The sequence below is a fragment of the Erythrolamprus reginae genome, chromosome 6 (assembly GCF_031021105.1).
Source record: "Erythrolamprus reginae isolate rEryReg1 chromosome 6, rEryReg1.hap1, whole genome shotgun sequence".
In the NCBI taxonomy this organism is placed as follows: domain Eukaryota; kingdom Metazoa; phylum Chordata; class Lepidosauria; order Squamata; family Dipsadidae; genus Erythrolamprus; species Erythrolamprus reginae.
The window spans coordinates 82,955,521-82,982,201 of NC_091955.1; the positions used below are offsets into that span (position 1 = coordinate 82,955,521).

General features: G+C 42.1%; 1 protein-coding gene across 11 annotated transcripts in view; it reads left to right on the plus strand.

Moving 5' to 3' along the window:
- WNK1 (WNK lysine deficient protein kinase 1) overlaps window positions 1-26,681 on the plus strand; it is a 121,614-nt gene that overhangs the window by 89,283 nt on the left and 5,650 nt on the right. For 3 of the 11 annotated variants that reach the window (XM_070756450.1, XM_070756454.1, XM_070756457.1), the window contains 9 exons: window positions 2,378-2,461; window positions 4,431-4,508; window positions 6,750-6,819; window positions 10,014-10,078; window positions 10,939-11,570; window positions 14,319-14,521; window positions 16,334-16,513; window positions 19,247-19,288; window positions 24,407-24,588. In XM_070756450.1, coding sequence (XP_070612551.1) covers window positions 2,378-2,461; window positions 4,431-4,508; window positions 6,750-6,819; window positions 10,014-10,078; window positions 10,939-11,570; window positions 14,319-14,521; window positions 16,334-16,513; window positions 19,247-19,288; window positions 24,407-24,588 — 1,536 coding nt within the window. Of the gene's footprint in view, window positions 1-2,377; window positions 2,462-4,430; window positions 4,509-6,749; window positions 6,820-10,013; window positions 10,079-10,938; window positions 11,571-14,318; window positions 14,522-16,333; window positions 16,514-17,255; window positions 17,328-19,246; window positions 19,289-24,406; window positions 24,589-26,681 lie in introns of all 11 variants that reach the window. The other 8 variants (XM_070756451.1, XM_070756455.1, XM_070756458.1 and 5 more) reach the window with 4 other exon arrangements.

The window sequence follows — 26,681 nt, forward strand, 5'->3', positions numbered from 1 at the left end:
TTTATTTATTAGATTTGTATGCCGCCCCTCTCCGAAGACTCGGGGCGGCTAACAACAATATCAAAAGACAATGTAAACAAATCTAATATTAAAAACAATCTAAAAAACCCCCAATTTTAAAAAACCACTCATACATACAAGCATACCATGTACAGTAGTACCTCTAGATACGAGCTGCTCCACATGCGAGTATTCCAAGATACGAGCCACGAGGAGAGAGAAATTTCTGTTCCAGACCCAAGCTCAAATTCGGGATACGAGCTGAGCGTCCACTAGGTGGCGCAAGAATCCTTGCTTCTGGTTATCTCGGAGGGGGAAAACAAAGGCTAAAGGCATTTGTTCCAGATACGAGTTGTTCGACATACAAGCTCCCTTCTGGAACGAATTAAACTCGTATCTAGAGGTACTACTGTATAAATTCTATAAGCCTAGGGGGAAGAGAAATTTCAATTCCCCCATGCCTGACGACAGAGGTGGGTTTTAAGGAGCTTGCGAAAGGCAAGGAGGGTGGGGGCAACTCTGATATCTGGGGGGAGCTGGTTCCAGAGGGTCGGGGCCGCCACAGAGAAGGCTCTTCTCCTGGGTCCCGCCAAACGACATTGCTTAGTATTAAGTAGTATTAATATTAAGTGGGAGAGATTATGAACCACATTTCTTTGCCAAATTAAAGAAAACATTGATGCTGTTGAACAAGGAAAACTAATAGGTTACAGAGTTTTAAAAAAAATTGGATGGAGACCGAGTTTATTTTTAAGTTTTCTGGGGGAAAAACAATGAAGATCAAATTAACTCATTCTTTTTTTACATGGTTACTTACACAATAACCTTTGTGTTTTCTTATGTAGAGTTACACATTTCCCCAAGCTATCATATATAAAGATATATTGCAACAATTTCTAATGTTTTTTCTTTTTTTAAAAAGGATAATGAGATATCATTCCAGACTAAAGGTTATACAGCTACCTATTTTTGATGGAGGAGTGGAGAGGGAGATGTTCAAAACTTCATGCCATTCTTTAGACTTACTGCTATTACGTATAATGGAATTATCCAGAACTTTGTTGTTAGGCTGATATTTTGGTGCATCTGTTTTAACAAATGTTGGTAGCATAACTTTTCCCTTCTTGAATTTGCATGCTCCAGTATCTTTTAATAGAACCACCAATTTTATGGTTTCCTTCAGCATATTTTTAAACTTTTTCTTTCATTTGCATGGTAGCTAGACCGATCTCATAAACAGTTCGAATAACTGTAACCTTCAACTGTAACCTCACTCTAGCTAATCTTGCTTTGAATGTATTTATTTTTGAGTTAAGCATGTGACAACTACTTAACCAAAGAGAGTATGTACATAATACATGTTCAAACCCCATGTAAGATACAGATGGGGTTTAAAATAATAACTATTCCCTTGGTGCTTCTTATTAAAATACTAGAGGAGTGCATTAATCATTTGGGTTTGGAGTTCATTTTGTCACATTAATAAATTTGTCCAAATTAGCTTGGACTAAGAGTTTACCCAAGGTCTCTAATCTCTAATGAGATTTTTTTGCCTTTCATTGATGAGCTTGAGAGAACCACAAATTAATATGGCTTTCTTATTTTTTAACAGAATGGGATAAAATGTTTCAACCAGTGGTTTTCAACCTGGGGGACGGGAGCCCTTTGGGGATTGAATGACTGTTTCACAGGGGTCACCTAAGACCATGGGAAAAGGCAAATTACTTATGGTGTTTAAGAACTAAAGCTTCTATTCTGGTGCCTTGGAAGATATTTTTACTATCCAACCAATCAGGTATTACAATGGGAGTGTCCCTCTGACCTTCCTGCCAACCAGCTTAAAGCTCTGTTGGGAGAATTGGCGCTGGACTTATGGTTGGGGGTCACCACAACATGAGGAACTGTATTAAGGGGTTGCGGCATTAGAAAGATTGAGAACCATTGCTTTAAAGTGATAGAAATTGCTCAGCTTTAGATGGAAAGTTAGATACTTTTTTTTTTTAAGGGAAGTGCCAATAACTGATATTTGGACAGAACTTAACTATTTTTTTCATGAAATATATTCTGCCCAATAGGTTTCAGATTATTATCTTCCCCTCCAAAAAGGGATGCACGTTTTACTTATTATGATAAAAGGTTAGGGTCTTAAAATGGTTACTTTCTTTCTTGAGGTTTTGCTCTTGGTGTATTACTGATACAAAGAATTTCAACAATTAACACCAAGTTTGACCCCCAAGGTCAAACACAAGCACAATCCTGATGCAGCCCTCAATGAAATCAAGTTTGACACCATACTCCAGAATGAAATACTTTGGTTCCATGTGAAGTTTAATTTTTTGCTTCTGTCACTAAACTTTAATTTCATGTCTATCCATAGGCACTACCAGTAGGTTCTGAACTTCCAACTGGTGCTCAACCCAGTGAGCAGCTGCCACCCTTTCCGGGACCTACACTAACTCAGGTGCTCTACGGCTATCTGCTTCTCCTGTTTTCTCTTTCAACGAGCATCCTTCAATTAAACTCTATTGCATGATAGTTCTTCCTACACCCTCTTATTAACTGGGAAACCTTTTCTTGCATAATCTCACTTAATAATAGGGAGATTTCTTATTTAAAAATATTTTTATTTTCAGTCCCTCTCTCTCCCAATACAAAATAGCTGCTGAACTTTTCTGTAAACTGGTTTAAAGATACCAAGCTTCCTTGATATCAGTGCACAGTTCCATTTAAATGTGTTCTGACATTTGACGTGTATTAGCTATTGTATTTTTCCCCTTTACAAAAAGGTACATCCAATGAACAAAGTCCCTGTGCTTCATGTTCAGTTGGTAATGAGGACCACGTCAGGGAATTGAAATGAAAATACTGTGTGCCTGGTTTTGATAAATAATCCGCTACAAAATTTTGGGGCACTTATAAGCAATGTTTTTATAGGGAGCATTTTCTTCAAAGCCTCCTGATGATATGAGCCTTTTGAGTTCTGTGGATCTGGATTATAGGAATCGGTGGGATCATAGATGAGACCGCACAGTTATCCTGATGGGATACAGAATGGTTTATTAATTGCTTCGTTATTCTTTTTTATTTTCCTGTGTAATCTACAGTTCTTGTCTCCCATCCAAGTACTAACCAGCGCTAAGCCAGCTTAGGTTTGGAAGCCCAATCAAGGTTGAACATGCACTTTCATCTGTTGAAAACCATCAGTAGATACCGTATCTACATTAACTAATGCCAGAGAGAACTGAATGGATATATCATTTTAGAGTTAGTGTGACTAAGATGTTGGGCAAGAACTAGAGAGGGTTAAAGTTCACACTGAGCAATAGAGACCAACTGAGTCACTTTGGGCAACCTACCTCGTGTGGTTGCTGCTGCACTGACAGAAATAAGGACAATTCCTATGGAAGTGGCTTCAAGCTTTTAGAAGATCTCTCCTACCCACCTCTCTCTCTCTCACAGAGAGAGAGAGAAATATAAAAAGCAAAATCATATAAACTGAAATAGTACAATTTAAGATTTATTTATATAAAGTGTCTTTACTTAGTGTCTGGTTTTTAAAAAATATTTTCAATACTATTCCTTCATTACACAGTCCTAAAAGGGTTATAAAATACAATTGGATACGCTGGAAATCTATATATAAACTTGATCTTGCAAGTACAGTTAAAAAACTTACTAAAATTGTTAGTTTGTAAACTTAGTAGTAAATGCTACTGGATTTTTAAATCCTCACTGTGCATATTGAGGATAGGGCTCTGAATAATTAGATTCTTTCTTAATAGGCCTTTGATTGAGCCCCAAATCATGAAGGTTGTTTTCCATTTTGTGAAAGAAATAGAAGGCATTGGTGCCCCACTCCCCATTTCCAATTATTCTGCTATATAGCAAGAGTTGATATGTACACGTGGATTACCAATTTACATTAACTACTTAGTGTAATAAACATGGTTCAAGTAGATGTGATTGTAATTTTACTTGTGCATTTGCCACAGATAATTTGTATTTAATATAATGTAATGTAATATACTATTGTGCAAAATATGGTTCTTGAGAAATTTCTAAATGGCAGTATGAAAAATACAAAGGAGTAGGTAGGCATATTTATATCAGCTCAGAAAAAAGAGGTTTGTATCTTAACAGTCACAATGGCTCAGTAGATTTATTAGTGTACACCTATATTCTGCTTTAGTGTTTGCAATATATATTTCCAGTAAGATTGCTATAAACAAACTGAAGCTCATAAGCAATAAATGAATATAAAATTAGAGACTTCATACATATGCCAAATGCCTTTGAATAGGTTTGAACAAAAAGCTATAGTTTTGTGAATGTAAAGATGTGACTGTTGGGCTGTTTATTGCCTGTTAAAGAACCTGTGTGTATTGGGAGGCTTTATGGAGCAAAGTCTAATTATTTCTTCCTTGTTCTAGTCCCAACAACCTCTGGAAGATCTGGATGCCCAATTGAGAAGAACCCTAAGTCCAGAGATGGTTACAACAACTGCATGTGTAGGTTTTGACCAAAAACAACTTGAATATATTCTCATGCTTGTGACCTGATGCCAATTCTCCAGAAAATTTAAGAGGCCTAAGCAGATTTGCTGGCTATGTTTTGCTTGTCTCATATTCTGGAATTCCCCATGGGCTATATATGGTCTCTTGCATGTCATTTGTACTTCTGTCAACGTTCCTTCCAGGGTTGGGGATGAAAATTTTAAAATGTATGTTTTAAGTGTGGCAGACGTTTAATGAAGCATCCCCAGTACTTTACAAATTCCAACCTTTCTCCACCAATGTCAGTTGATTCTTTCCATGGGATATTTGTTTACGTACTTCAGTTGTATTCCGCCCATTCTCAAAAGGTGGGAAATACAGTGATACCTTGTCTTACAAACTTAATTGGTTCCGGGATGAGGTTCTTAAAATGAAAAGTTTGTAAGATGAAACAATGTTTCCCATAGGAATCAATGGAAAAGTGATTAATGCGTGCAAGCCCAAAATTCACCGGTTTTGCCAGCCGAAGTGCCCGTTTTTGCGCTGCTGGGATTCCCCCGAGGCTCCCCTCCATGGGAAACCCCACCTCCGGACTTCCGTTGCCAGCGAAGCGCCCGTTTTTGCGCTGCTGGGATTCCCATGCTGGGATTCCCCTGCAGCATCACAAAAACACGTAAGTCAAGAGGTGGTGTTTCCCATGGAGGGGAGCCTCAGGAGAATCCCAGCAGCGCAAAAACGGGTGCTTTGCTGGCAACGGAAGTCTGGAGGCGGGGCATCCCAGTGGCGGCGGTGGGTTTGTAAGGTGAAAATAGCTTGTAAGAAGAGGCAAAAAAATCTTAAACCCCAGGTTTGTATCTCGAAAAATTTGTATGACGAGGCGTTTGTAAGACAAGGTATCACTGTAATAGGAATTGTAAAGATCTGCAGGGCTTAAGCCACATATCTTCCATTTAATCCTCATCCCCTCTCCCTGAAACAAAGAAAATGAGAAAATTTTGCTACTACCCCCTCCTTCTTTCTGATCATCACCATGCAGAGCAAAAACAGTGGAGAATCTTTGAGTGTTTATTTCGGGTGGTTGAATGAATATGAGGTCTGCTTTTGCAGCCAGTGAACACATTTGGGATGTTGAGAACCTGTTGTGATTTCTTTAATGAAAGGACTGCTTTGGGATTAGTGCCACATTAGGCATGGGTGCTTATAACCGAATATTAAACTGATTTTCATTAATATTAACAGATATAATGCATTAAAAATAAGTAACATTTTAAAAAAAACTTGATATAGATGTAATGTACAAAAAATAACAAAATTACAATATGAAGAATTTCATATAATTGGAGATTTTAATGATAGTAGATATCAAAAAGGACAATAAAACTAATTTAAAAACTAAGAAAACACATTACCCAGCTTTCTGAACCTGTATTAGAGTATAATTTACAAAAAGTGTAACTATTAATTTGTTAGATGTATATAGAGATGAACTTATATAGAAATGGAAAAGAAAATATGTATTAAAGAAATCCATAAAAAAGAGCAATGGCACGTATACAAAATTGACCAGAAAATAGATTATAAATAGAAAAATCAAATACAAAATATAAATTGCAAATATATTTGAAAATATTTATATTATAAGTATATAAAATTATGTGAACTGATCTTGAGGAATAATCAAAATGGGACCTAGGATTCCCACCATTGTATGTTTGTATGTTATGTAATGTTTTTATGTATATAAATTTTTTTTAAAATACAGTTTCTGCCGAAACATTGGCCACCATTTTCTAAGGAAGCTCATATAAAATCCAAGGGATTTTTGGAAGCAAAAAGTGGCAAAGTGCTTGAGCTTTGCTTTGTGGCATGGCAGTTTTCAAGTTGTTATGATCTCTAATTTTAAAAGTCAATCAGATGTACACAGAGCCTAGTCAATATCAAGAGGGCATCATCTTAACTATCTCATGTCATAACTCTGTCTAAAATGATGCAGTCCAGAATCTGTTCAGAGTTCTTTTCCCTTGACAAAGATGAGAGGTGTGAATCTTTTTTACATTCAGTATTGAACATTAGCCGAACTATTTTCCTAATGGTGTCAATCTGCTACAGTGGATATTCATAATAAGTATTTTTCTTTTGTATCTGCACCTTAAGAAAAAAGATGGGGCATTTGAATGATGACATTGATAATTGTCCCAACCTACAAAAGAATTTAAAAAAGCAAATTATTATTATTTTTTTGCTGTGTTTTTATAGTCTGTGCCACCTGTGGCAACTTCCGCAGTTACTGGAATGGTATCCACCTCAGAACAACCCACGGATTCTGGTAAGAGTTCTCTGGTTATAATAATTTCTGGAAAGTAGTAGAAAGCATGCTTCTGTCATTGCTAAAACTGAATGTTTTATTTAGAATTGTTTTCTAATAGGGTTAGAAGTCTTTGTCACAGGATTATAATTTCAAAACTCTTTTCTTTTAGGATATGCTTACATTATAAACAAACAAAAAGTTTCTTAGCTACAGTATTTAAAATGCTTGAGTGTTATAGGTAGAAAATTTTATATATATATATATACAGTGATCCCCCGATTATCGCGAGGGTTCCGTTCCAAGACCCCTCGCAATAATCGATATTTCGGGATGTAGTGATGCGGAACTAAAAACACCATCTGCGCATGCGCGCCCCTTTTTCCATGGCCGCACATGCGCAGATGGTGGAGTTTGCGTGTGGGTGGGGGAAGACCGGGGAAGGTTCCTTCGGCCGCCCAACAGCTGATCTGCTCCGCAGCGCGGCAGCAGCGAGGAGCCGAAGATGGGGTTTCCCCGTTGCCCAGGCAAAGGGGAAACCCCAAGATCGCTTGCCGCTTGCCCGTTCGCCCGCCCGCCTGCTCGCTTGCCCGTTCACCCGCCCGCCTGCCGCTTGCCCGTTCACCCGCCCGCTCGGCTGCTCGCTTGCCGCTTGCCCGCCCGCCTGCTCGCTTGCCCGTTCGCCCGCCCGCCTGCTCGCTTGCCCGTTCGCCCGCCCGCCTGCTCGCTTGCCCGTTCGCCCGCCCGCCTGCTCGCTTGCCCGTTCGCCCGCCCGCCTGCTCGCTTGCCCGTTCGCCCGCCCGCCTGCTCGCTTGCCCGTTCGCCCGCCCGCCTGCTCGCTTGCCCGTTCGCCCGCCCGCCTGCTCGCTTGCCCGTTCGCCCGCCCGCCTGCTCGCTTGCCGCTTGCCCGTTCGCCCGCCCGCCTGCTCGCTTGCCCGTTCACCCGCCCGCCTGCTCGCTTGCCGCTTGCCCGTTCGCCCGCCCGCTCGGCTGCTCGCTTGCCGCTCGAGAGCAAGAGGGGGAGAGATAGAGAAAGAGAGAGAAGGAAAGAAAGAGATGAGAGAGGGAGGAAGAGAGTGTGAGAGAGGAAGAAGCAAGATAGAGAAAGAGAGAGAGAAAGAAAGATGAGAAAGGAAGGGAGTGACGTCATCGGGTGGAAAAATCGCGATATAGCCTTTCGCAATGATCGGGATCGCGAAACTCGGGGGATCACTGTATATATATATAATAATAATATATATGTAGATTGTTCTGAGTTCGGGTTTTGCCCCATGTAATATTTTGAGTGTCTATGCCAGTGTTTCCCAACCTTGGCAACTTGAAGATATTTGGACTTCAACTCCCAGAATTCCCCAGCCAGCATTGGCTGGCTGGGGAATTCTGGGAGTTGAAGTCCAAATATCTTCAAGTTGCCAAGGTTGGGAAACACTGGTCTATGGGACGTTTCGGTGAAATCACATCCACCATCATCAGGCTGAAGTTGTAAGCTTCGTGCTGCTGTAAATAAAGTTTGTTTGCAACTGCCATTTGTTCCTTATAAATAGTGGTGGGGGTGGAGATTATATATAAATATATATACAGTGATCCCTCAAGTATCGCGAGGGTTACGTTCCAAGACCCCTCGCGATACTCGATTTTTCGCAATGTAGTGGTGCGGAAGTAAAAACACCATCTGCGCATGCGCACCCCTTTTTCCATGGCCGCGCATGCGCAGATGGTGTTTTTACTTCCGCACCTGGGAAGACCCAGGGAAGGTTCCTTCCGCTGCCAAGCAGCTGAGGAGCCGCCTGCCTGCCCGCCTGCCCGCCGCTTTTCCGTCCGCCGCTTGTCCGCCGCTTTTCCGCCCGCCGCTTTTCCGCCCGCCGCTTTTCCATCCGCCGCTTGTCCGTCGCTTATCCGGCCGCCGCTTGTCCGGCCACCGCTTGTCCGGCCGCTGCTTGTCCGCCGCTCGGTGCACGATCGGGGTTTCCCCTTTGCGTGGGCGGCGGGGAATTCTGGGAGTTGAAGACCCAGGGAAGGTTCCTTCGGCCGCCCAGCAGCTGATCTGCTCGGCAGCGCAGTAGCAGCGAGGATCCGAAGATGGGGTTTCCCCGTTGCCCACGCAAAGGGGAAACCCCATCTTCGGCTCCTCGCTGCTACTGCGCTGCCGAGCAGATCAGCTGCTGGGCGGCCGAAGGAACCTTCCCTGGGTGCCGCCCGCCGCTCGAGAGCAAGAGGGGGAGAGATAGAGAAAGAGAGAGAAGGAAAGAAAGAGATGAGAGAGGGAGGAAGAGAGTGTGAGAGAGGAAGAAGCAAGATAGAGAAAGAGAGAGAGAAAGAAAGATGAGAAAGGAAGGGAGTGACGTCATCGGGTGGAAAAATCGCGATATAGCGTTTCGCAAAGATCGAGATCGCGAAACTCGAGGGATCACTGTAATGTATAATATGTATAATGGCTATATTAGTGCATTATTTTTCAATTTAATGTGATTTTGTAGTTAGGCTTTTTTCCCTTTGCTTTAATTATGTGTTTGTAGATGCTTTGGATTCAGTTCTGAAAAAAATGTTTTGAAAGTAATGGGATCATAAATGAAGTAGCCGATAGAAATACAGAACTTTGAAAATAATTCTGGCTGTTTTAATAAATGACTCCTAAATGCTGCTTTCATATTCCACATGCTTCAAAATAAAATTTTGGAATTGAATCCAAAGAATTATTTGTGCTAATAATGCCATAATATGCTAAAACCGGTTCTCAGACTCTGGAGTAGTCTGGATAGGTTCCCTCTTCTTCCTCCTTATGGAGATTGTGTTTAGCGCTTATCTGTACCCAGCAGCTCCCTTGCGTTAATTTAGCCAGTAGGATAGGTAGTAGCCACTCCCATATAGGCAAGCTTGCCAACAGCAGGTCAGCCTATGACAGCCAGGCCTAGCACCTAACCTGTAATGAGAGCCATGAAATACAAGGCACAAGGCAATTGAGTGCCCACGGTGTCTCCAGGTTTGGATAGAAAGAGTAGTAAGTATTGGAACCTGCCACAAGCATCCCTAGACTCTTTCAGCTGACCCAATGCAAAGATGAGAAACTGGCATCTATTCTCCAGGTTCTGACTTAATTTGATATAACTAAATATTTTCAGTGGATTTTTTTTTTTGCTCGGAGAATTTATTTCCTAGTGTTAAGGGATAGAGGCCTGTGTCTCATTCTCACGTTCTCTTTCCATTTGGTGTTTCAGGTTGTCAGGATGCAGAGAGCAGTAGCACCCCAGAAGTTGCAGTTCTTAAGATGGGCCGTTTTCAGGTATTAGCATGGAGTGTTGATTACCCCTTCTTTTACCAATAAATAAATGTGTGCCATTATAGTCCATTACCACTGCCAGGAAAGTTATAATTAGGAACAAAGCCAGAAAAGGGGAAGATTTCATCCCATCTCAAACTATCTTCCAGCCTTTAGAAACCCAAGACTTTCTGCCTCCCTCAAAAACAGACCAAAAGCAGTTAAGACCTGGCTTTTCTGGCAGGCCTGGGGCCGCTGAGCTCGCGGTTATAATCGTCGAGATCCGACCAGGGAATGATATGTATGGGTTTTAATTGTTTTAATGCTTGAGATGTTTTTAAGATTTTATTCTATTGTTAAGCAGACCAGAGTCCTTTGGGAGTTGGGCGACATATACATTTTAATAATAATAATAATAATAATAATAATAATAATAATAATAATAATAATAATATCTTAAAATTGGCTGAGATTAATAGTTCAGGATTAGGAACTGTTTTGCTAAACACTTAAAATAGGAAGAACAGCCCAATACCACAGCTCTGATCAAGTATTGATTTAGTTAAATTTATGACTGGTATTGAAGAGTGATCATTTTATCAATGAATAGTCAAATGTAATAATTGGCTTTTTAGCTAAATACACGTAAAGAGAAAACTATATTTAAAATTGTCATGGATTTTTCCATTAAGCTTTTGCCACATCTCTTGGGCCCTCTATAATGGAAACAAGGAAATTCTTCTTCATTTCTCTCCCTCTCCATATTTCTTTCACAACATAAAAAATGTATATTGTCATTTTTTTCAGTTGCGGGACCTAAAACGCTATACGCTTTATGTGTTTCTACAACTAAACTGAATTAATAATATCTCTCTTGCAATTAGGTGTCAGTGGCTGTGGACGATCAGAAAGGCAGCGAAAGTAAACCCAAGCACTTTGATACAACAACCTCAGAATCCTCATCTTTGTCTAGCAGCAGTCCAGAAAGCACTCTCGTAAAGCAAACCTCCAGTGGGACAGCAGATAATATCCCTGTCACTTCCGGGGATGCAGTGGATGGTGCACAGTCTCCCACCGTTCATTTGCAACCAACCAAGGTTGGACGCTTCCAGGTGACAACAACGACAGACCAAGTTGGTCGCTTTTCTGTGTCTAGAACTCAAGATGAGGTGTCCTGCATAGAGAGAGAGGTCCCTGAAGTGGTCCCTTTGTCCATGGACTCTGAGCAAGTGTCCTCTCCACTTACAACCCCTAAATCGGAATTTGCAGAGAGAAGGCCATCTCTGCATCTGAACGGGCCGTCCTCCGAATTGGAAGCTGCTTTCCTGAGCGGTACAGCTAAAGAGTTAGATGACGGTTCAGGGAGTCCTGATCTGATGCACCTCCCTGCCTCGAAAATCAGTCTTCCAGTCCAGAGTCTCAGCAACTCATTCAACTCTTCCTACATGAGCAGCGATAATGAGTCAGACATAGAAGATGAAGATTTGAAGTGTGAGTTGCGTGAGCTGCGGGAAAGGTAAGTTCTTAGGCAGGTTTATGGTAGCCGGTGAAAAGAAATACTCCCATCTCTGAATCAATTTTCTTTATCGGTGTTCTGTCGGGCTCTCTGGTAGAATCCTCCCAAAAATTCACAGGTACAAATTTCAGACACACACACGTTTGAAAATTCAAAACAATGTTCTTTATAATGAAAATTCACTTAAACCAAGCCCTCTTTTGGTATAGCCAAGAGCACTCATCTCCAAACAAACTGGTAATTGGTACAAGTCCCTTATCAGTTCTGTGATACTTAACTTGCAGCTGTGAGGCAATTCACAGTCCTTCTTCTTTCACAAAGTGAAACACACTTTGCTCTGGTTTAGTTTCAAAGCGGGGAAAAATCAGCACACAAAAGGTCAAAGTCAGTAAAGCAGTCATGAAACACAACGATCTGATAATCCTCCACAATGGCCAAACCCACAGGCTGCTCTTTATAGCAACCTCACTAATTACCACAGCCCCACCCAACCACAGGTGGCCTCATTTTCTTTGATAATAATCTCTCAGTTGTTGTTGCCTATGCATCGCTCTCCGCATGCGTGGCTGTATCATTAACTCTTGTTCTGAATCCAAGGAGGAGCTAGATAATTGATCTCCTTCTGAGCTGTCTGGCACACTCCCCTCCTCCATGTCACTCATGTCTTCTTGGTCAGAGGAGCCTTCATCAGCAGATTCCACCGGGGGCAAAACAGGCCTGCAGCGTGTGGATGTCTCCCCCACATCCACGGTCCTTGGGGCAGGAGCAGGGCTAGAGCTAACCACAACAATCTGATGCAAGAGTAAATAAGTCTTAGGACTGAACATATTTAGAATTTTGAGTGTTTGTGAAGGGCACACTCACAAAATGGCTATCATGGGACAGTCGCCTAATTATAAAACTTCCATGATTATACCTTGGCAATTGCAAACCATTAACCAGAAGACAAGCTAGTCTGGGATGCTCATTAGCAATCCAAGAAATTTTTGCTGGGCTCACAAGAATTTCTGCAAATACAAATGATGCTGTAGTCTGATTCTTTGACTCGCAACATCTTTTAACCTTTTTAATATTTTTTAAATAGGTCAGGGGGGTATGAATCTCCTACTTATATGTCTTATAGCTAAATCTCTCCAGATTATTTTTTTGTTGGAATTATCTCTGGAGTTTTGGCCCAAGGCAAGCACTTAAAGCAGTTAACAAAACTTCAAACCAAAAATAAGCAGCACACGGTCGCATTTGTGTCAGAAGTACCTCAAATGCTTCTGGATTGAAAAGATTAACCAGGGATATCACTGGGGGATGCCCATTTGGGAGCTCCTCTCACTTCCCCGCTACTGTGCTCACTGAAGTGGTGCTTATCCAATTGCTATTACACACTTTCGAACTGCTAAGTCACAGGAACTGGAGTCCATGATGGGAACACACTCCGCCACGCAGCAGCCCTTGAGTCTTGAACAAGACTAAGAAGCTAAAGAGTTAAAATGCAAATTAAAATGCTAAAGTATATTGTATTTTATTTTATTGGATTTGTATGCCGCCCCTCTCCGTAGACTCGGGGCGGCTAACAACAGTAGTAAACAACATATGACAATCGAATATAAACAGTTAAAAACCCTTATTGTAAAACCAAGCATACATACAGACATACCATGCATAAAATTGTAAAGGCCTAGGGGGAAAGAGTACCTCAATTCCCCCATGCCTGGCGGCAGAGGTGGGTTTTAAGAAGCAAGGAGGGTTGGAGCAATTCTAATCTCTGGGGGGAGTTGGTTCCAGAGGGCCGGGGCCGCCACAGAGAAGGCTCTTCCCCTGGGTCCTGCCAAGTGACATTGTTTAGTTGACGGGACCCGGAGAAGACCCACTCTGTGGGGCTAACTGGTCGCTGGGATTCGTGCAGCAGAAGGCGGTCCCTGAGATAGTCTGGTCCAGTGCCATGAAGGGCTTTATAGGTCATAACCAACACTTTGAATTGTGACCAGAAACTGATCGGCAACCAGTGCAGACTGCGGAGTGTTGGTGTAACATGGGCATATTTAGGAAAGCCCATGATTGGTCTTGCAGCTGCATTCTGCACGACCTGAAGTTTCTGAACACTTTTCAAAGGTAGCCCCATGTAGAGCATTACAGTAGTCGAGCCTCGAGGTGATGAGGGCTTGAGTGACTGTGAGCAGTGACTCCCGGTCCAAATAGGGCCGCAACTGGTGCACCAGGCATATATTCTGCATGTGAATGCACATGTTTTATATTTTATTTGAAAATGAATTAAACCGTTGAAATTAAATAGGGGGGGGGGGCAAACAGCAGCAGATATTTTACATCCACCCCCCAGGTCTGGCCTCTTAAGTGTGTTGAAAGGGCCATGTGATTACTAATTCTTGGAATAGGGTCCCACATCTGTACATGGTGATCCATGAGTGAAGGACAGGCTGAAACATTAACAACATGAATCTCCATATAATGGAGGATATAAACTAACTAAAATTAAATGAAGAATTATATTAAAAACTAAGACCAAGGACATAGAGTCAAAATCTTCTTATTCCCCCAACCACCTCCAGCATAAGAGTGCTTTTCTAAGGGCCCCAAGCCAAACCAGGTTTCAATGACTTTCCAGAAGGCCAGATGGGTAGGGGCAGTTCCCTAAATTACTTAAGAGGTAATACAGCAGTACAAAAACATCAGTCTGGGATAATATTATGTAACAGACTCACAAATCTATAAGTATGCCATCTTTTCATTTTGCAGGCACCTTAAAGAGATCCAGGAACTTCAGAGTCGTCAAAAGCTGGAGATTGAACTCCTTTACACAAAGTTGGGCAAAGTACCTCCAGCAGTAATCATCCCTCCAGCTGCTCCTCTCACAGGCAGGAGAAGAAGACCTACTAAAGGAAAAAACAGCCGGTCCAGTCGCAGCAGTTCCCAGGGTAATAAGAGTCCACAGATTTTGGGTAAGCTTTGTAAAAATGTAGGAAAAGTTGTCGGTTTTGGTGCAGTTGATTCAACACCAAGTTGAAGGAGTTGGTGTATTGGTGTATTGGTGACCTGTTTATGTCCATTTAATTTGCTACAGTTTCAATTTTGTTTCAGCCAAGCCACTTTACATGCACATGTGTGTGCGTACACACACACCAAATTTATTAATCACTCATCTCCCTCACAGAGGGGGAATTATTTTCTTAAAATTGGCCGCTTATTTTATCATACTTCAGTAACTCACCTCCTTAACTTAGGTGTCTTGACTATCCAGAATTCTCAGTAAAGGCTTTGTTGAAGTAGCTCAACCATACCCAAGTCCTCCCCTATTTATTTTTGTGGTGTCTGTAGAGACCATGTGATTGGATTCAATTTTATGGCTGTTTTTACAGTAGTGGTTAAATCAACTGTGGTTATTAAGTGAATCACATAGTTGTTAAACAAGTTACGTGATCATAAATCACATTATCCAATGGGAAGTTTTTTGAGCCCTACCCTAATTTACTATCTTATGACAACTGGATGCTGCAACCAATTGTAAATGTGAGTCAGTTGCCAAATGCCCCCAATGTTACCATATAATCAGAGTGTTGCAGCAGTAATAATTTCAAGGACAAGTTGTGAGTAGCTTTTTTCAAGTCCATCGTAACCTCAAACAGTTGTTGAGCAATCAGTCATAAATTGAGGACTATCTGTAGGTCCTTCAATCTCACTTTCTGGATTTATGGGCTGTTCGGATATATATGCAGAGTAACGCAGGAGGACTAAATAAGATACCAGAATATATTGTGGCAATTAATGAACCAGATAAATGACAAAGATATATTTGTAGAAAACAATAGCTTTATTCTTCAGTGCAAAATATCTTCTGCTTCAGTCTTCTATATACAGGAGCTTTACATCAGCTATATTCAGCTTACTTACAAGTAGATACTCAACTGATCTAGCTTATAAGTAGATACTAAACCAATCCAGGTTTTTTCGTATCACTATTACTACTCTGCTCAATATTTAACTCATGGTAAAACTGCTCCAGCCAGCCAACTAACAACTACCACTATCAACAGCAAACAACAGCAGACAGAAAAAACAATCCTGGTGAAGTTGATTTGCATCTTAGAATGCTCTGGCCCAATCAGGTTGCAGTTCACACCCTATGACTCGGCATTAGCATGCTTACATTCTACTTTTACCTTATATTATGGCAATACAACGAAATATCACCCAGGATTGCTAATCCTGACACTCCTTCTGATATTTCATTGAACAAACATTCATTTGTTCTACCATTTTACATATTTTACATCTGGTAAGGGTTTTGTTAATCCATCAGCTATATTACATTGTGACTCTATATAATACAATTTTAACATTCCATTTTTAACCATCTCTTCTACATTTTGGAATTTCACCACAATTATGTTTAGTCCTCGCTTTCATACATTCTGCTTTAGCAAGATGAATACACGTTGGTGAATCTTCAAATACTGGTATGGGCATTTTAATTCTTTCTCCAAGGTCATTGTGCCTAAAGTGGGACTAGAATTCATGGTCTCCTTGTTTCTAGCCTGGTGCCTTAACCAGTATTGACTAATCATATGTGAACACTTGCAACCACAGCCTTCTAACTAGAGATTGATGGTTTCTCAAGGAATTTTACTCTTGTAGCTTCAGCCTCAATTGATAGCTAATGCAAACACCTGTCATTAGAGTTCATGACTGAATTTTAACATGACTTCGCTATGTTACCAATGCCTTAACTTCTGCTCTCCTCTGTCCCTGCACAGGAAACCTGTCTGCTCAGAGTGCCCCCTCAGTTCTACCCCAGCAGCAGACCCTGCACCCCCCTGGGAGCATCCCTGAAACAGGACAGAACCATCTGTTACAGCCACTGAAGCCGTCTCCGTCTAGTGAAAATCTCTATTCAGCTTTTACTAGTGATGGGGCCATTTCTGCGCCAGGCCAAGGTAAATTTTGTAGATGAGTGATCCCTAATAGGGAGTTTCAGGGGGGCTTATCTGCCCTGCATCAGAGAATGGCAAGATTCTTAGAGCCTGGCAAACCCTGACAAATAAAATTTAGGAGAGGATGATTGACCTTCTTCGATTAGATGAGGGTGGAGGAGTAAAGCTTAAAGCCGATGCTGAAGGAAGGTTTAGCCAAAATAAGATCGACTCGTCCGTCCCACTATAGGTTAGTTTGAAACCTAAGCTTTCTGGACGATTTGAACAGTGTCCTCTGATAATTGATCCCCCCCCCCTTATAAATAAATGTACAGTTTCATTGTATAAACAGATCAGGCATGTGAAATAAGGATGAAATAAGGAAGCAAGTCATTGCAGCATACTGATTTAAACCTTATACAGCTTTCAAATTGCACAATATCATGCCTTAATGTGCTGTTGCTCTAATATACATTACTTGTGGCATGCAGATGGATTAAATGCATGCAGTTGGATTAAAGTAGTTGTGTTCTGGTATCAGAAACAACATGATATCGGAGACGCGATTATCTGGGGTTGGGTGAGTGGGTGGGTCCTGGTTTCTTGTGTCTTGTGTGAAAGCTCTCAATTGGTTGAGGTTCTTTCTCCTGTGTCTTGCTAATGCATTTCACCAGTCCAGCTTAGAGTTCTCTAACATCTTGTAGTTGTGTTCTATCTCCTGTCCTTGTTCTTCGCCCCTTTTTTCCTGTTTTTTGTTTTATCACAGGCTGTGTGAAGTTTAACTGTGCATCTGAGCGGGTGACATTCAAGCCTGGTGGCAGGAGGACGCGATTTCTGAGTACGCCCTGCTTGGCTCTTTGTGTGTAACACCTTTACTCCTTCCTCGTCTTTTTGTTTTGGCTACTTGGATCTGTTATCACATGCTGTCCATTTACATCTGCCTTCTTGTATCTCTCTGACCTTAGGGCTTGGCTGAGAAGTGTAGCTTGCAGAAAAAAGTGTTCTGAAATTGTTACCCCTGCTGCTCAGCTAAAAGGTTCTGGTGGTAGTAGTGGTTTCATATGATCCTTCAGGTTACCAGGAGACAACCTTAGGATTCCCAGCCTAGGCCTTTAAACGTCTCTGAGGTGTACAGAGACAAGATATGCCAGACAGAGAGGTGCTAACCCCTTTCCTAAAGGACATGACAGTTATGTTGAACATGAGAAACTAATTCACACAACTCTGAAATGAACAGATTGTTGTTCATCTGTCTGGGCTTATTTTTGTTAACCCAGGTAAACAAGCACACACAGATGTATGAGTATAGAACTGACGGAACACAACAGCAGTTCAGCAAGATTAGGGGGATATATCTGCCCCAGGAGAAGTGGTACAAAGGTTTTTCCATTGATGTGCTTCAAATTAAGAAGATAATTTCCCCTGAACATTATGTAGCCAACTACTCACAGTTCAGTTAGAAACTAGAAAAAAACCCTGATCTTTCGCTACCATGATTTATAAAAAATCTTGGAAAGCTAGAACTGATTCTACAAGCTGCATAAAGATATGGTTGGTTTAATTTACAGATATTTACAATCCTATCTTCTCATCAATATGAGTGATGTGTGGACAGATGTTCATGCATAGAATTGGGTCAAAAATATTTCTACCCTTGAATTGATTTTAGAGGAAAGTTTCTTCAATCAGTAATTGAATTTTATATGCCTTAGTTTCTGAGCCCGGACAGGATCTGTTAAAAGGTGATTTAGCCAATATTGGGGGGAAATTATTAAAACCATACTAAATTGCAGTAAAATAAAAAAATTCAGAAAACAGTTATTGTTTTGAGGATAATTAATAGCAAGGATGTGGCTAATTCACATGTATTGTTGCTCTATGGGATTTTTGTCGGGAGTTTTTTGGTAAATAAAATAGTCTGTGAACTATGAGCCATGTGGGAGAAAGGTTTGGGGAGCCTAAAAATAATGAAAATTTATAATGCCTTCAATTTGGCATCGTTTGATTTCTGCTGACCCCTAAAACTTGGCAATGCTTGTGGAAGCATGGCTTCAATTTTTAACAGGCTTTCTGTTTTCCCGAGGCCTGTCTTTTTTGTCAATAGATTGTATAGGGAAAAGGTCCTTCCTAGCAAATATGAAGCTGATCACCTCTGTTGCAAATAACACACGTCTTTATACACCTGACATAAAAGTAGAAAAGGTTCAACAGGTTCCTTCTTAACTTTGGATGGCACTGACCTAGGAAACTTGAAATTGATTTGAGGACTAAATGTATTTAATTTTATTTTAGAAAATTTATATAGCTGCCTGTTCACCCATGGCAACTCAAGGCAGCTTTCACATGAATATAAATGGGCCAATCATAGTTTCAGTTACAATAAAAACAGCAAAATTCCCCACAAAACAGTTGTTACTCTTTTTGAAGTCAATTAAAAATATGAGGAAAGGGTACAATATTGAATTCCGTTCAGATTATCAAAAAATGAATTGAAATTGCCCTATATTATTTTTTTTTTAAAAACATCATTGCCATAGTGTACTTGAGAAATTCTAAACAAGTATGTACTTTAATTGATCTATTGTAGCTCTTGAAACTGGTCCTGCTGTAAGGTCACTCCAGAATTAAAAGCAGTGTCATCAAATGATGATAACCTGTTGTGTTTTCCTACTTTATCACCAGGTACTTTAGGCTACTTGCTAATACTGTGTTTCTCACTGTTTCTCTTTAACCAATTGCTTTCTCTTTGTGCTTTAGGGAAGATGGTGAAAAAAGTCTGCCCTTGCAACCAGCTCTGTAGTAATTATTTCATTTTTGGTTACCTCTGAATTCTGATTGCTAAGCTATGTTGTTTTGTTCAAGGCCATACAGTTTAACCTCCCTGAATCTGTCTTAAGCACAGCATCTATTCCTTCTGATACCTTTTTCCCTTCTAATAATATGCATTTCTGCATTATTGCAGAAGTAGACTTAGACACCCTGTTACTACTACAAAGGATAACTTTGATCATCACTTCTTGGAGATTAATCATGATGCTCTAATATATAACCTCTAGTCCTTGGAGAGGGGGCAGCATATAAATCTAATAAATAAATAATATTGGCTCTAGTAATTTCCATGTCATATTAGAAGGCACATTCCCTTTTTGAAAGCAATTTGGTTGCAATAATTATTCAAAAGGGAATTTCTGCAAGCACTGATTCAGCTGCATATGATTAGTATGTTGTCCATATCTTAAAGGACCACTAGCAAGCAAACAAATAGTTTCAGGGTGACCCGACCTTCAGCAGGGGTGTCAAACTCAAGGCCCACAGGCCAGATCCAGTCTGTGGGTTGCTTAAAGGTAACCCGCGAGGGTGGCCTGGAAATAGCAAAGGACCAGCCTGCGGTGCCTCTGGCAACCCAAACGGGGAGCACCCATGCCTTATTTTGGCCAGTAAAGTGCTGCAGGAGGCTATCCATGCTGAGAATGGGGTATGGTGGGGCTACTGCGCCCCCTCTCCCGCATCCCATTTTGGCCAGCAGGGTGCAGCAGGAAGCGTACATCCCATCTCACCCAACCCCAGCCAGCCTGCGAAGGAGCGTGAGAAAAAGTGTCAGTAATAAAGGTACAAGTATTTCTCGGGTTATAACCATTCATTTAGCAACCATTCAAAGTTATAATGATGCCGGAAAAAGTAACTTTGAAACGGACCTTGCTCTTACCACCATCACAGCATCCACAAAGTCACATGGTGAAAATTTGGGTGCATCTATTTTCGAGAGTTGCAGAGTCCCAGGTCCATGGGATCACCATCTATGACCTTCCCAGCCAGCTTCAGACCACAGAGTCAATGAAGGAAACCAGATTCTCTTAGTGACCGCCTGATCCATTTAACAACTGAAAGCAATTCCCTTAATAAACATGCTCCCCCAAAAGGTTGGAAAATTGGGCAAGATATGCTTAGCAACCACCTTGTTTAGCAACAGAAAGGCTGGTCCCAATGGTCATACTTTGAGGACTTCCCGTAGATGGAGTGAAGCACTTTGGCAGGATTAAGGAGGAGAGAGATTCGAGAGATTGAATGCAGTGATGTAGCCATGGAGGGAAAGAGCTCCATTTATTCTTTAAAGATAACAGCCAAAAATCCAATTCTGTAATATTTGCTGTGACTGAGCAAGATTGAGGGGAGGTTGTGTTTTTTTATTGACACTGATCCACATGCTTTTCAGACTCTTCTTGATGGCTGGTTTAACAGATTAAAAATTGGTTGCTTTTAACAATTGAGGTCATTTTTGATATGGTATAAATCCTTTTTATTTAATTATCTTAGAGCGTTTCTGAGGCAATTGGGTGCATGCTGAACAGCCAGCGACAGAGAAAGATTAGTCACACCTGAGAATTCACGCCATCAACTTATCCCCAATGTCTTGTAGGCACTGTACCTAGCAATGTATCTTTTATGGCCATCAGGAAGGGGCTGAAGAATATCTTCTAGTCCCTGCATGAAACTGATGACAATGCTTTTAGGCATGATGTGACGGTGGTTTTCTTTTCTTCACTATTGTGTGTTACCTGTGCTGGTGTGTGTCTGGCTGTTTATCAATTAGATTTATGTCTACGTTACAGCCTATGTCTCTTATTGTATCAAATATGCATGTTACACAGTGATTCAATACTACATTCATTTCTCCCACCTGGGCAAAGGATTCATTTTCTCCATTTCCTTGTTTGCATGTTTACCCCCTTCTGCCTGTTAAATTTGGGGGAGATGGTGACCTCTTACGTCATCTTAGTCACCCACCTTGCTTGCTTATACTGTATTTCACAGTGCGGTAACACCTTGCCTCACTGTTACCACAAATAAGGACTTTTATTTCTCCACTTGCATTTTTATCAGGTCTAGGGATCCAGAATCCAGTTATTTATTTATTTTATTTATTTTATTTATTTATTATTAGAGTTGAAAGGGACCTTACAGGTCATCAAGTTCAACCCCCTGCCTGACCAGGAAATCCTATAGCACCCCAGCCAAATGGTAGTCCAATCTCCTCTTGAAAATGTCCAAAGTTGGGGAGTCCACAACCTCCGCTGGCAGGCCGTTCCACTGGTTGATCGCTCTCACTGTCAGGAAATTCTTTCTTATCTCCAGGTTGAATCTTTCCTTGGTCAGTTTCCAACCATTGTTCCTCATCCAGCCCTCTGGTGCCCTGGAAAACAGTGTGTCCCCCTCCTCTCCGTGGCAACCCCTTAAGTACCTGTATACAGCTATCATGCCCCCCCTAGCCCTTCTTTTTACTAGACTATCCATGCCCAGTTCCAGCAACCTTTCCTTGTATGACCTGGTCTCTAGTCCCCATATCATTTAGTTGCTCTTTTCTGCACCCTCTCTAGAGTCTCTATATTGAAGTGTGGTGACCAGAACTGGATGCAATACTCCAGGTGTGGTCTGACCAGGGCCTTATAGAGTGGTATTATTACCTCTCTGGTCTTTGGAGTGTATCCCCCTGTTCATGCAGCTTAGGATTGTGTTGGCTTTTTTAGCTGCTGCTGCACATTGCTGGCCCATGTTTAGCTGGTTATCCACTAAGATTCCAAGATCCCTTTCACAGTCACTCATGGTGAGTGTGGTATTATTGTCTGTAACCTTTAACTATTAATTTCTAAGCAATAGGATCCAGTTGCCATAATATACAATGTCACAGAGACTAAGATTGTGCAGCAGTTTGGATCGTAGGCAAAAAATGCTTAGGAGTACACGAGGCCCGATCCCTAGCAATCCTACCCTGTTTGGATATGGAATTGCAGGCATATGTAACCCATGCCATTCACTATGACACATACACACAGTAACGTCACAGTGAAACCAGGCCTTTTTTGCTTGTGAAAGTTGCAAAGTTTAAGCGTTATACACGTTGCCTGTTTTGTCACTTTGGTCAGTCTTGCCTCCCACTGAAAGATGCATGCGACTGCTCACAGATGTAACATGTATGCCGTTGCAAGCTCCAAAACACCTCTTTGCTCTCAGATCCAAAGTGCTGCTCAAATTTTTCATGCCTTCCTGACTTTTAAAAATAAAACTTAGATTCCAGTGCTTTTTAAACAACAGTATTGGGAGTACAGTAATACCTCGTCTTACGAACTTAATTGGTTCCCGGAGGAGGTTCGTAAGGCGAAAAGTTCGTAAGACAAAACAATGTTTCCCATAGGAAACAATGTAAAATCAATTAATTTGTGCAAGAAAAATCCCCCGCAAAAACGGCGCTCCACTGGGCGCCGGCGCCCGGCTGTTGCCTTTTGAAACAGCCGGGGGGCTTCTCAGCGTTCTCCTGAACACCGAACCAGGAAGTTCAGCAAAAGTTCGGGTTCAGTGTTCGGGTTCAGGAGAACGCTGAGAAGCCCCGCCGCCCGGCTGTCAGCTTTGCAAAAGAGCCACGGAGCTGTCGGCCGGTCGGGAGGCTCAAACGGAGGTGGGGAATCCCAATAGGGAATTCCATGGGCGGAGCTTTGACATCACGAAGACGTCCTTCCTGGAGTCCACGTTTCGGCCGGCCAGGAAGGATGTCTCTGTGACATCAAAGCTCCGCCCATGGAATTCCCTATTGGGATTCCCCACCTCCGTTTGAGCCTCCTAACCGGCCGACAGCTCCGCGGCTCTTTTGCAAAGCTGACAGCCGGGCAGCGGGGCTTCTCGGCGGCCATCCAAACTTTTGCCGAACTTCCGGGTTTGGCGTTCGGGCAGCAGGTTCGTAAGATGGAAAAATTTCGGAAGAAGAGGCAAAAAAATTCCGAACCCCGGGTTCATATCTCAGAAAGTTCATATGACGAGGGGTTCGTATCACGTGGTACCACTGTATTTTCATATATTTTTCCACATTACATGTCCTGTACAAACCTATACAGTGACCTTCCTGGGTCCAGATTCTATGTTATAAATTGATGAACAGATCTCTTTTGGTTATGGGTGATTTTTTTCATAGCACACAGCACATTGAAGATTTGGGTTAGAAACATAGAAGATTGACGGCAGAAAAAGAGCTCATGTCTGCCCTTATACTATTTCCTATATTTTATCTTAGGATGGATATATGTTTATCCCAGGCATGGGATGCTGAAGGGTTTTTTTTTATTCAACTAACTATTACAAGCAATAATACTTTTCCATGTCATTTCAGCAGATTTGCCACTGGAAAGCCTTTGGCATACACCTGTGGATATATTGGACTTTTCTTTATTCTTATGATCTGATTCTAGCAAGTGCCATATTTTTTAACCAAGTAGCTCCCTGTGTTAGATGTATTGAGATCATTCCGTCCCATGGTATGAATGGTGTGAACCCTTTGGAACTAAATACGCAGGCTTCTCCAGAAGCCACCTTCTCAGTTTGAAGCAGAGGAGATTGTTTGCCATAGGTCATTTTTGGTGTTGGGATATGAATTCAGTGGGCTCTTAGTACAATTTTGTTTCGTGATTACTGCCAGTAACACAAGTATTTCTTTCCAGTAATGTGTTCTTGAGGTTTCAGATTGTCCATCTGCAGAACAGAGTGGTTATCCTGATGAATATACAATATCTTGGTATTGGACTGAGTGGGTAGACTTGGCAAATGGGTTAACGGAGCATAATGGGTGGCTTGTAGACAAACTTCCCAACAGCCTGGTTATTAATGCCCAATGTTAATCCACTTGTCTGTGGAAAACGGCAACTTTGCAGACCACCCACTGATCTGAAAAATAACATACAATTACACAATTAACTTAATAGCAGAAGAAACTGCTAGCTGAGCTCTAAAATCCTTCCTTTTTATTATGTCCAAGTAGACTTCGTATGCATGGCTTTTTAAATCCTTGCTCTTATTTTGCATTGTAACTCTTGGTGGCCTCCAGGCAATTTGGTTTCAATCAAATTTAACTGATAGCTGCTTTCCTTTTTCTAGGGACCAGCAGTACAAACACTGTTGGAGGTACAGTAAACAGCCAGACACCCCAGTCTCAGCCCCCTGCCTCTAGTCGGAAAGGAACCTTCACTGATGACCTGCACAAACTAGTGGACAACTGGGCTCGTGACGCTATGAATCTGTCTGGCAAGAAAGGAGGCAAAGGACATGGCAATTATGAGGCAAGTTTAGTGTTTTGGTTATTCTTCTATTTATAACACTGACTTTTTAGATTTCTATGTTTTATATTGGCTGTTGTTGTTTTTATTGTTATGTGCCATCCACAATTCTTGTTGAGGGAAGATGGATGGCTGTTTAAATTTGATTGATTGATTGGTTTCAATTAATCAAATTTAAATAGCCATCCATCTTCCCCAAAGAGAATTTTGGTTGCACAGCAAAGAACTATGGCAGGTGGACCAAGGCAGTCATAGAATGGACCTTCCTTGATAAAAAAAAACCCTTGAAGGAGACCTAAAACAAGACGGATCGGTGACATAAGCAAGTATTGTGGGTCCAACTGGGAAAGGGAAGCTCAGAACTGTATTGATGGGGAATATGCAGAAGAGGCCTTCATCCTGCAATGGGAAGATGATGATGGCGGAGAATAGGATTAGCATTAGCATTTAGATTTATATACCTCTTCACAGTGCTTTACAGCCATTTCTAAGCAATTTACAGAGAGTAAGCCTATCGCCCCCAATAATCTGGGTCCTCGTTTTACCGATCTTGGAAGGATGGAAGGCTGAGTCAGCCTTGAGCCTACTGAGATTCGATATGCTGGCAGCTGGTGATCAGCAGAAGTAGCTTGCAGTACTGCACTCTAACCACTGTGCCACCGAGGCTCTTTCCGAGGAAAAATTAATACTGCAATGGTGCTTAGAAGTTTGTGAACCTATTTGAATATTCAATATTACTGCATAAATATGACCTGAAGCCGTGATCTCATCTCCACTCAATTCCTAATGCTAGATAATAACATAATTAAACAAATGAGTGAAAAACATTGTATTAGTTTGATTATACAGTAATACCTCATGATACGAACTTAATTGGTGCAAGGAGGAGGTTCGTAAGACAAAACGTTCGTAAGACGAAACATTGTTTCCCATAGGAAACAATGTAAAGTCAATTAATCCGTGCAACCAAAAAAACCCCCGCAAAAAAACGGCTTTCCGGCTGTTTTAAAAGGTGACAGCCGGCCTGGGGGGCTTCCCAGCACCCCCCCGAACCCGGGGTTCGGGGGGGTGCTGGCAAGCCCCCCAGGCCGGCTGCGACCTTTTAAAACACCCGCGCCGCTTCCCATCTGTCTCCTGAAGCCGAACGGCAAAGCCGAACTTCCGCGTTCGGCTTCAGGAGACAGCTGCGAAGCGGCGCGGGTGTTTTAAAAGGTCGCAGCCGGCCTGGGGAGCTTGCCAGCACCCCCCCGAACCCCGAACCCGGAAGTTCGGCAAAAGTTCGGGGTTCGGGGGGGTGCTGGCAAGCCCCCCAGGCCGGCTGCGACCTTTTAAAACACCCGCGCCGCTTCCCATCTGTCTCCTGAAGCCGAACGGCAAAGCCGAACTTCCGCGTTCGGCTTCAGGAGACAGCTGCGAAGCGGCGCGGGTGTTTTAAAAGGTCGCAGCCGGCCTGGGGAGCTTGCCAGCACCCCCCCGAACCCCGAACCCGGAAGTTCGGCAAAAGTTCGGGGTTCGGGGGGGTGCTGGCAAGCCCCCCAGGCCGGCTGCGACCTTTTAAAACACCCGTGCCGCTTCGTAGCTGTCTCCCGAAGCCGAACGCTAAAGCCGAACTTCCGCGTTCGGCTTCGGGTGACAGCTGCGAAGCGGCGCGGGTGTTTTAAAAGGTCGCAGCCGGCCTGGGGGGCTTCCCAGCAACCTCCCGAACCGAACCCGGGGTTCAGCAAAATTTTGCCTCTTCTTACGAACTTTGTTCGAGTTACGAACCGGCGTTCGGGAGGCTTCTGGGAAGCTCCGCCGCCCGGCTGTTACCTTTTAAAACAGCCGCGCGGCTTCCCAGCAGTCTCCGAACGCAGGTTCGTAACTCGAAAAAAGTTCGTAAGAAGAGGCAAAATTTTGCTGAAGCCCGGGTTCGTATCACGAGTTGTTTGTAAGACGAGGGGTTCGTATCTTGAGGTACCACTGTATATTAAGGAGAATGATCCAAAACTACATATTTGTGTGAGATAAAAGTACATGAACCCCTAGGATTATCAATTCATTTGAAGGAGAAATTAAGAGTCAGGTCTTTCAATCTGTGTCATGATAATTAGTGTGAA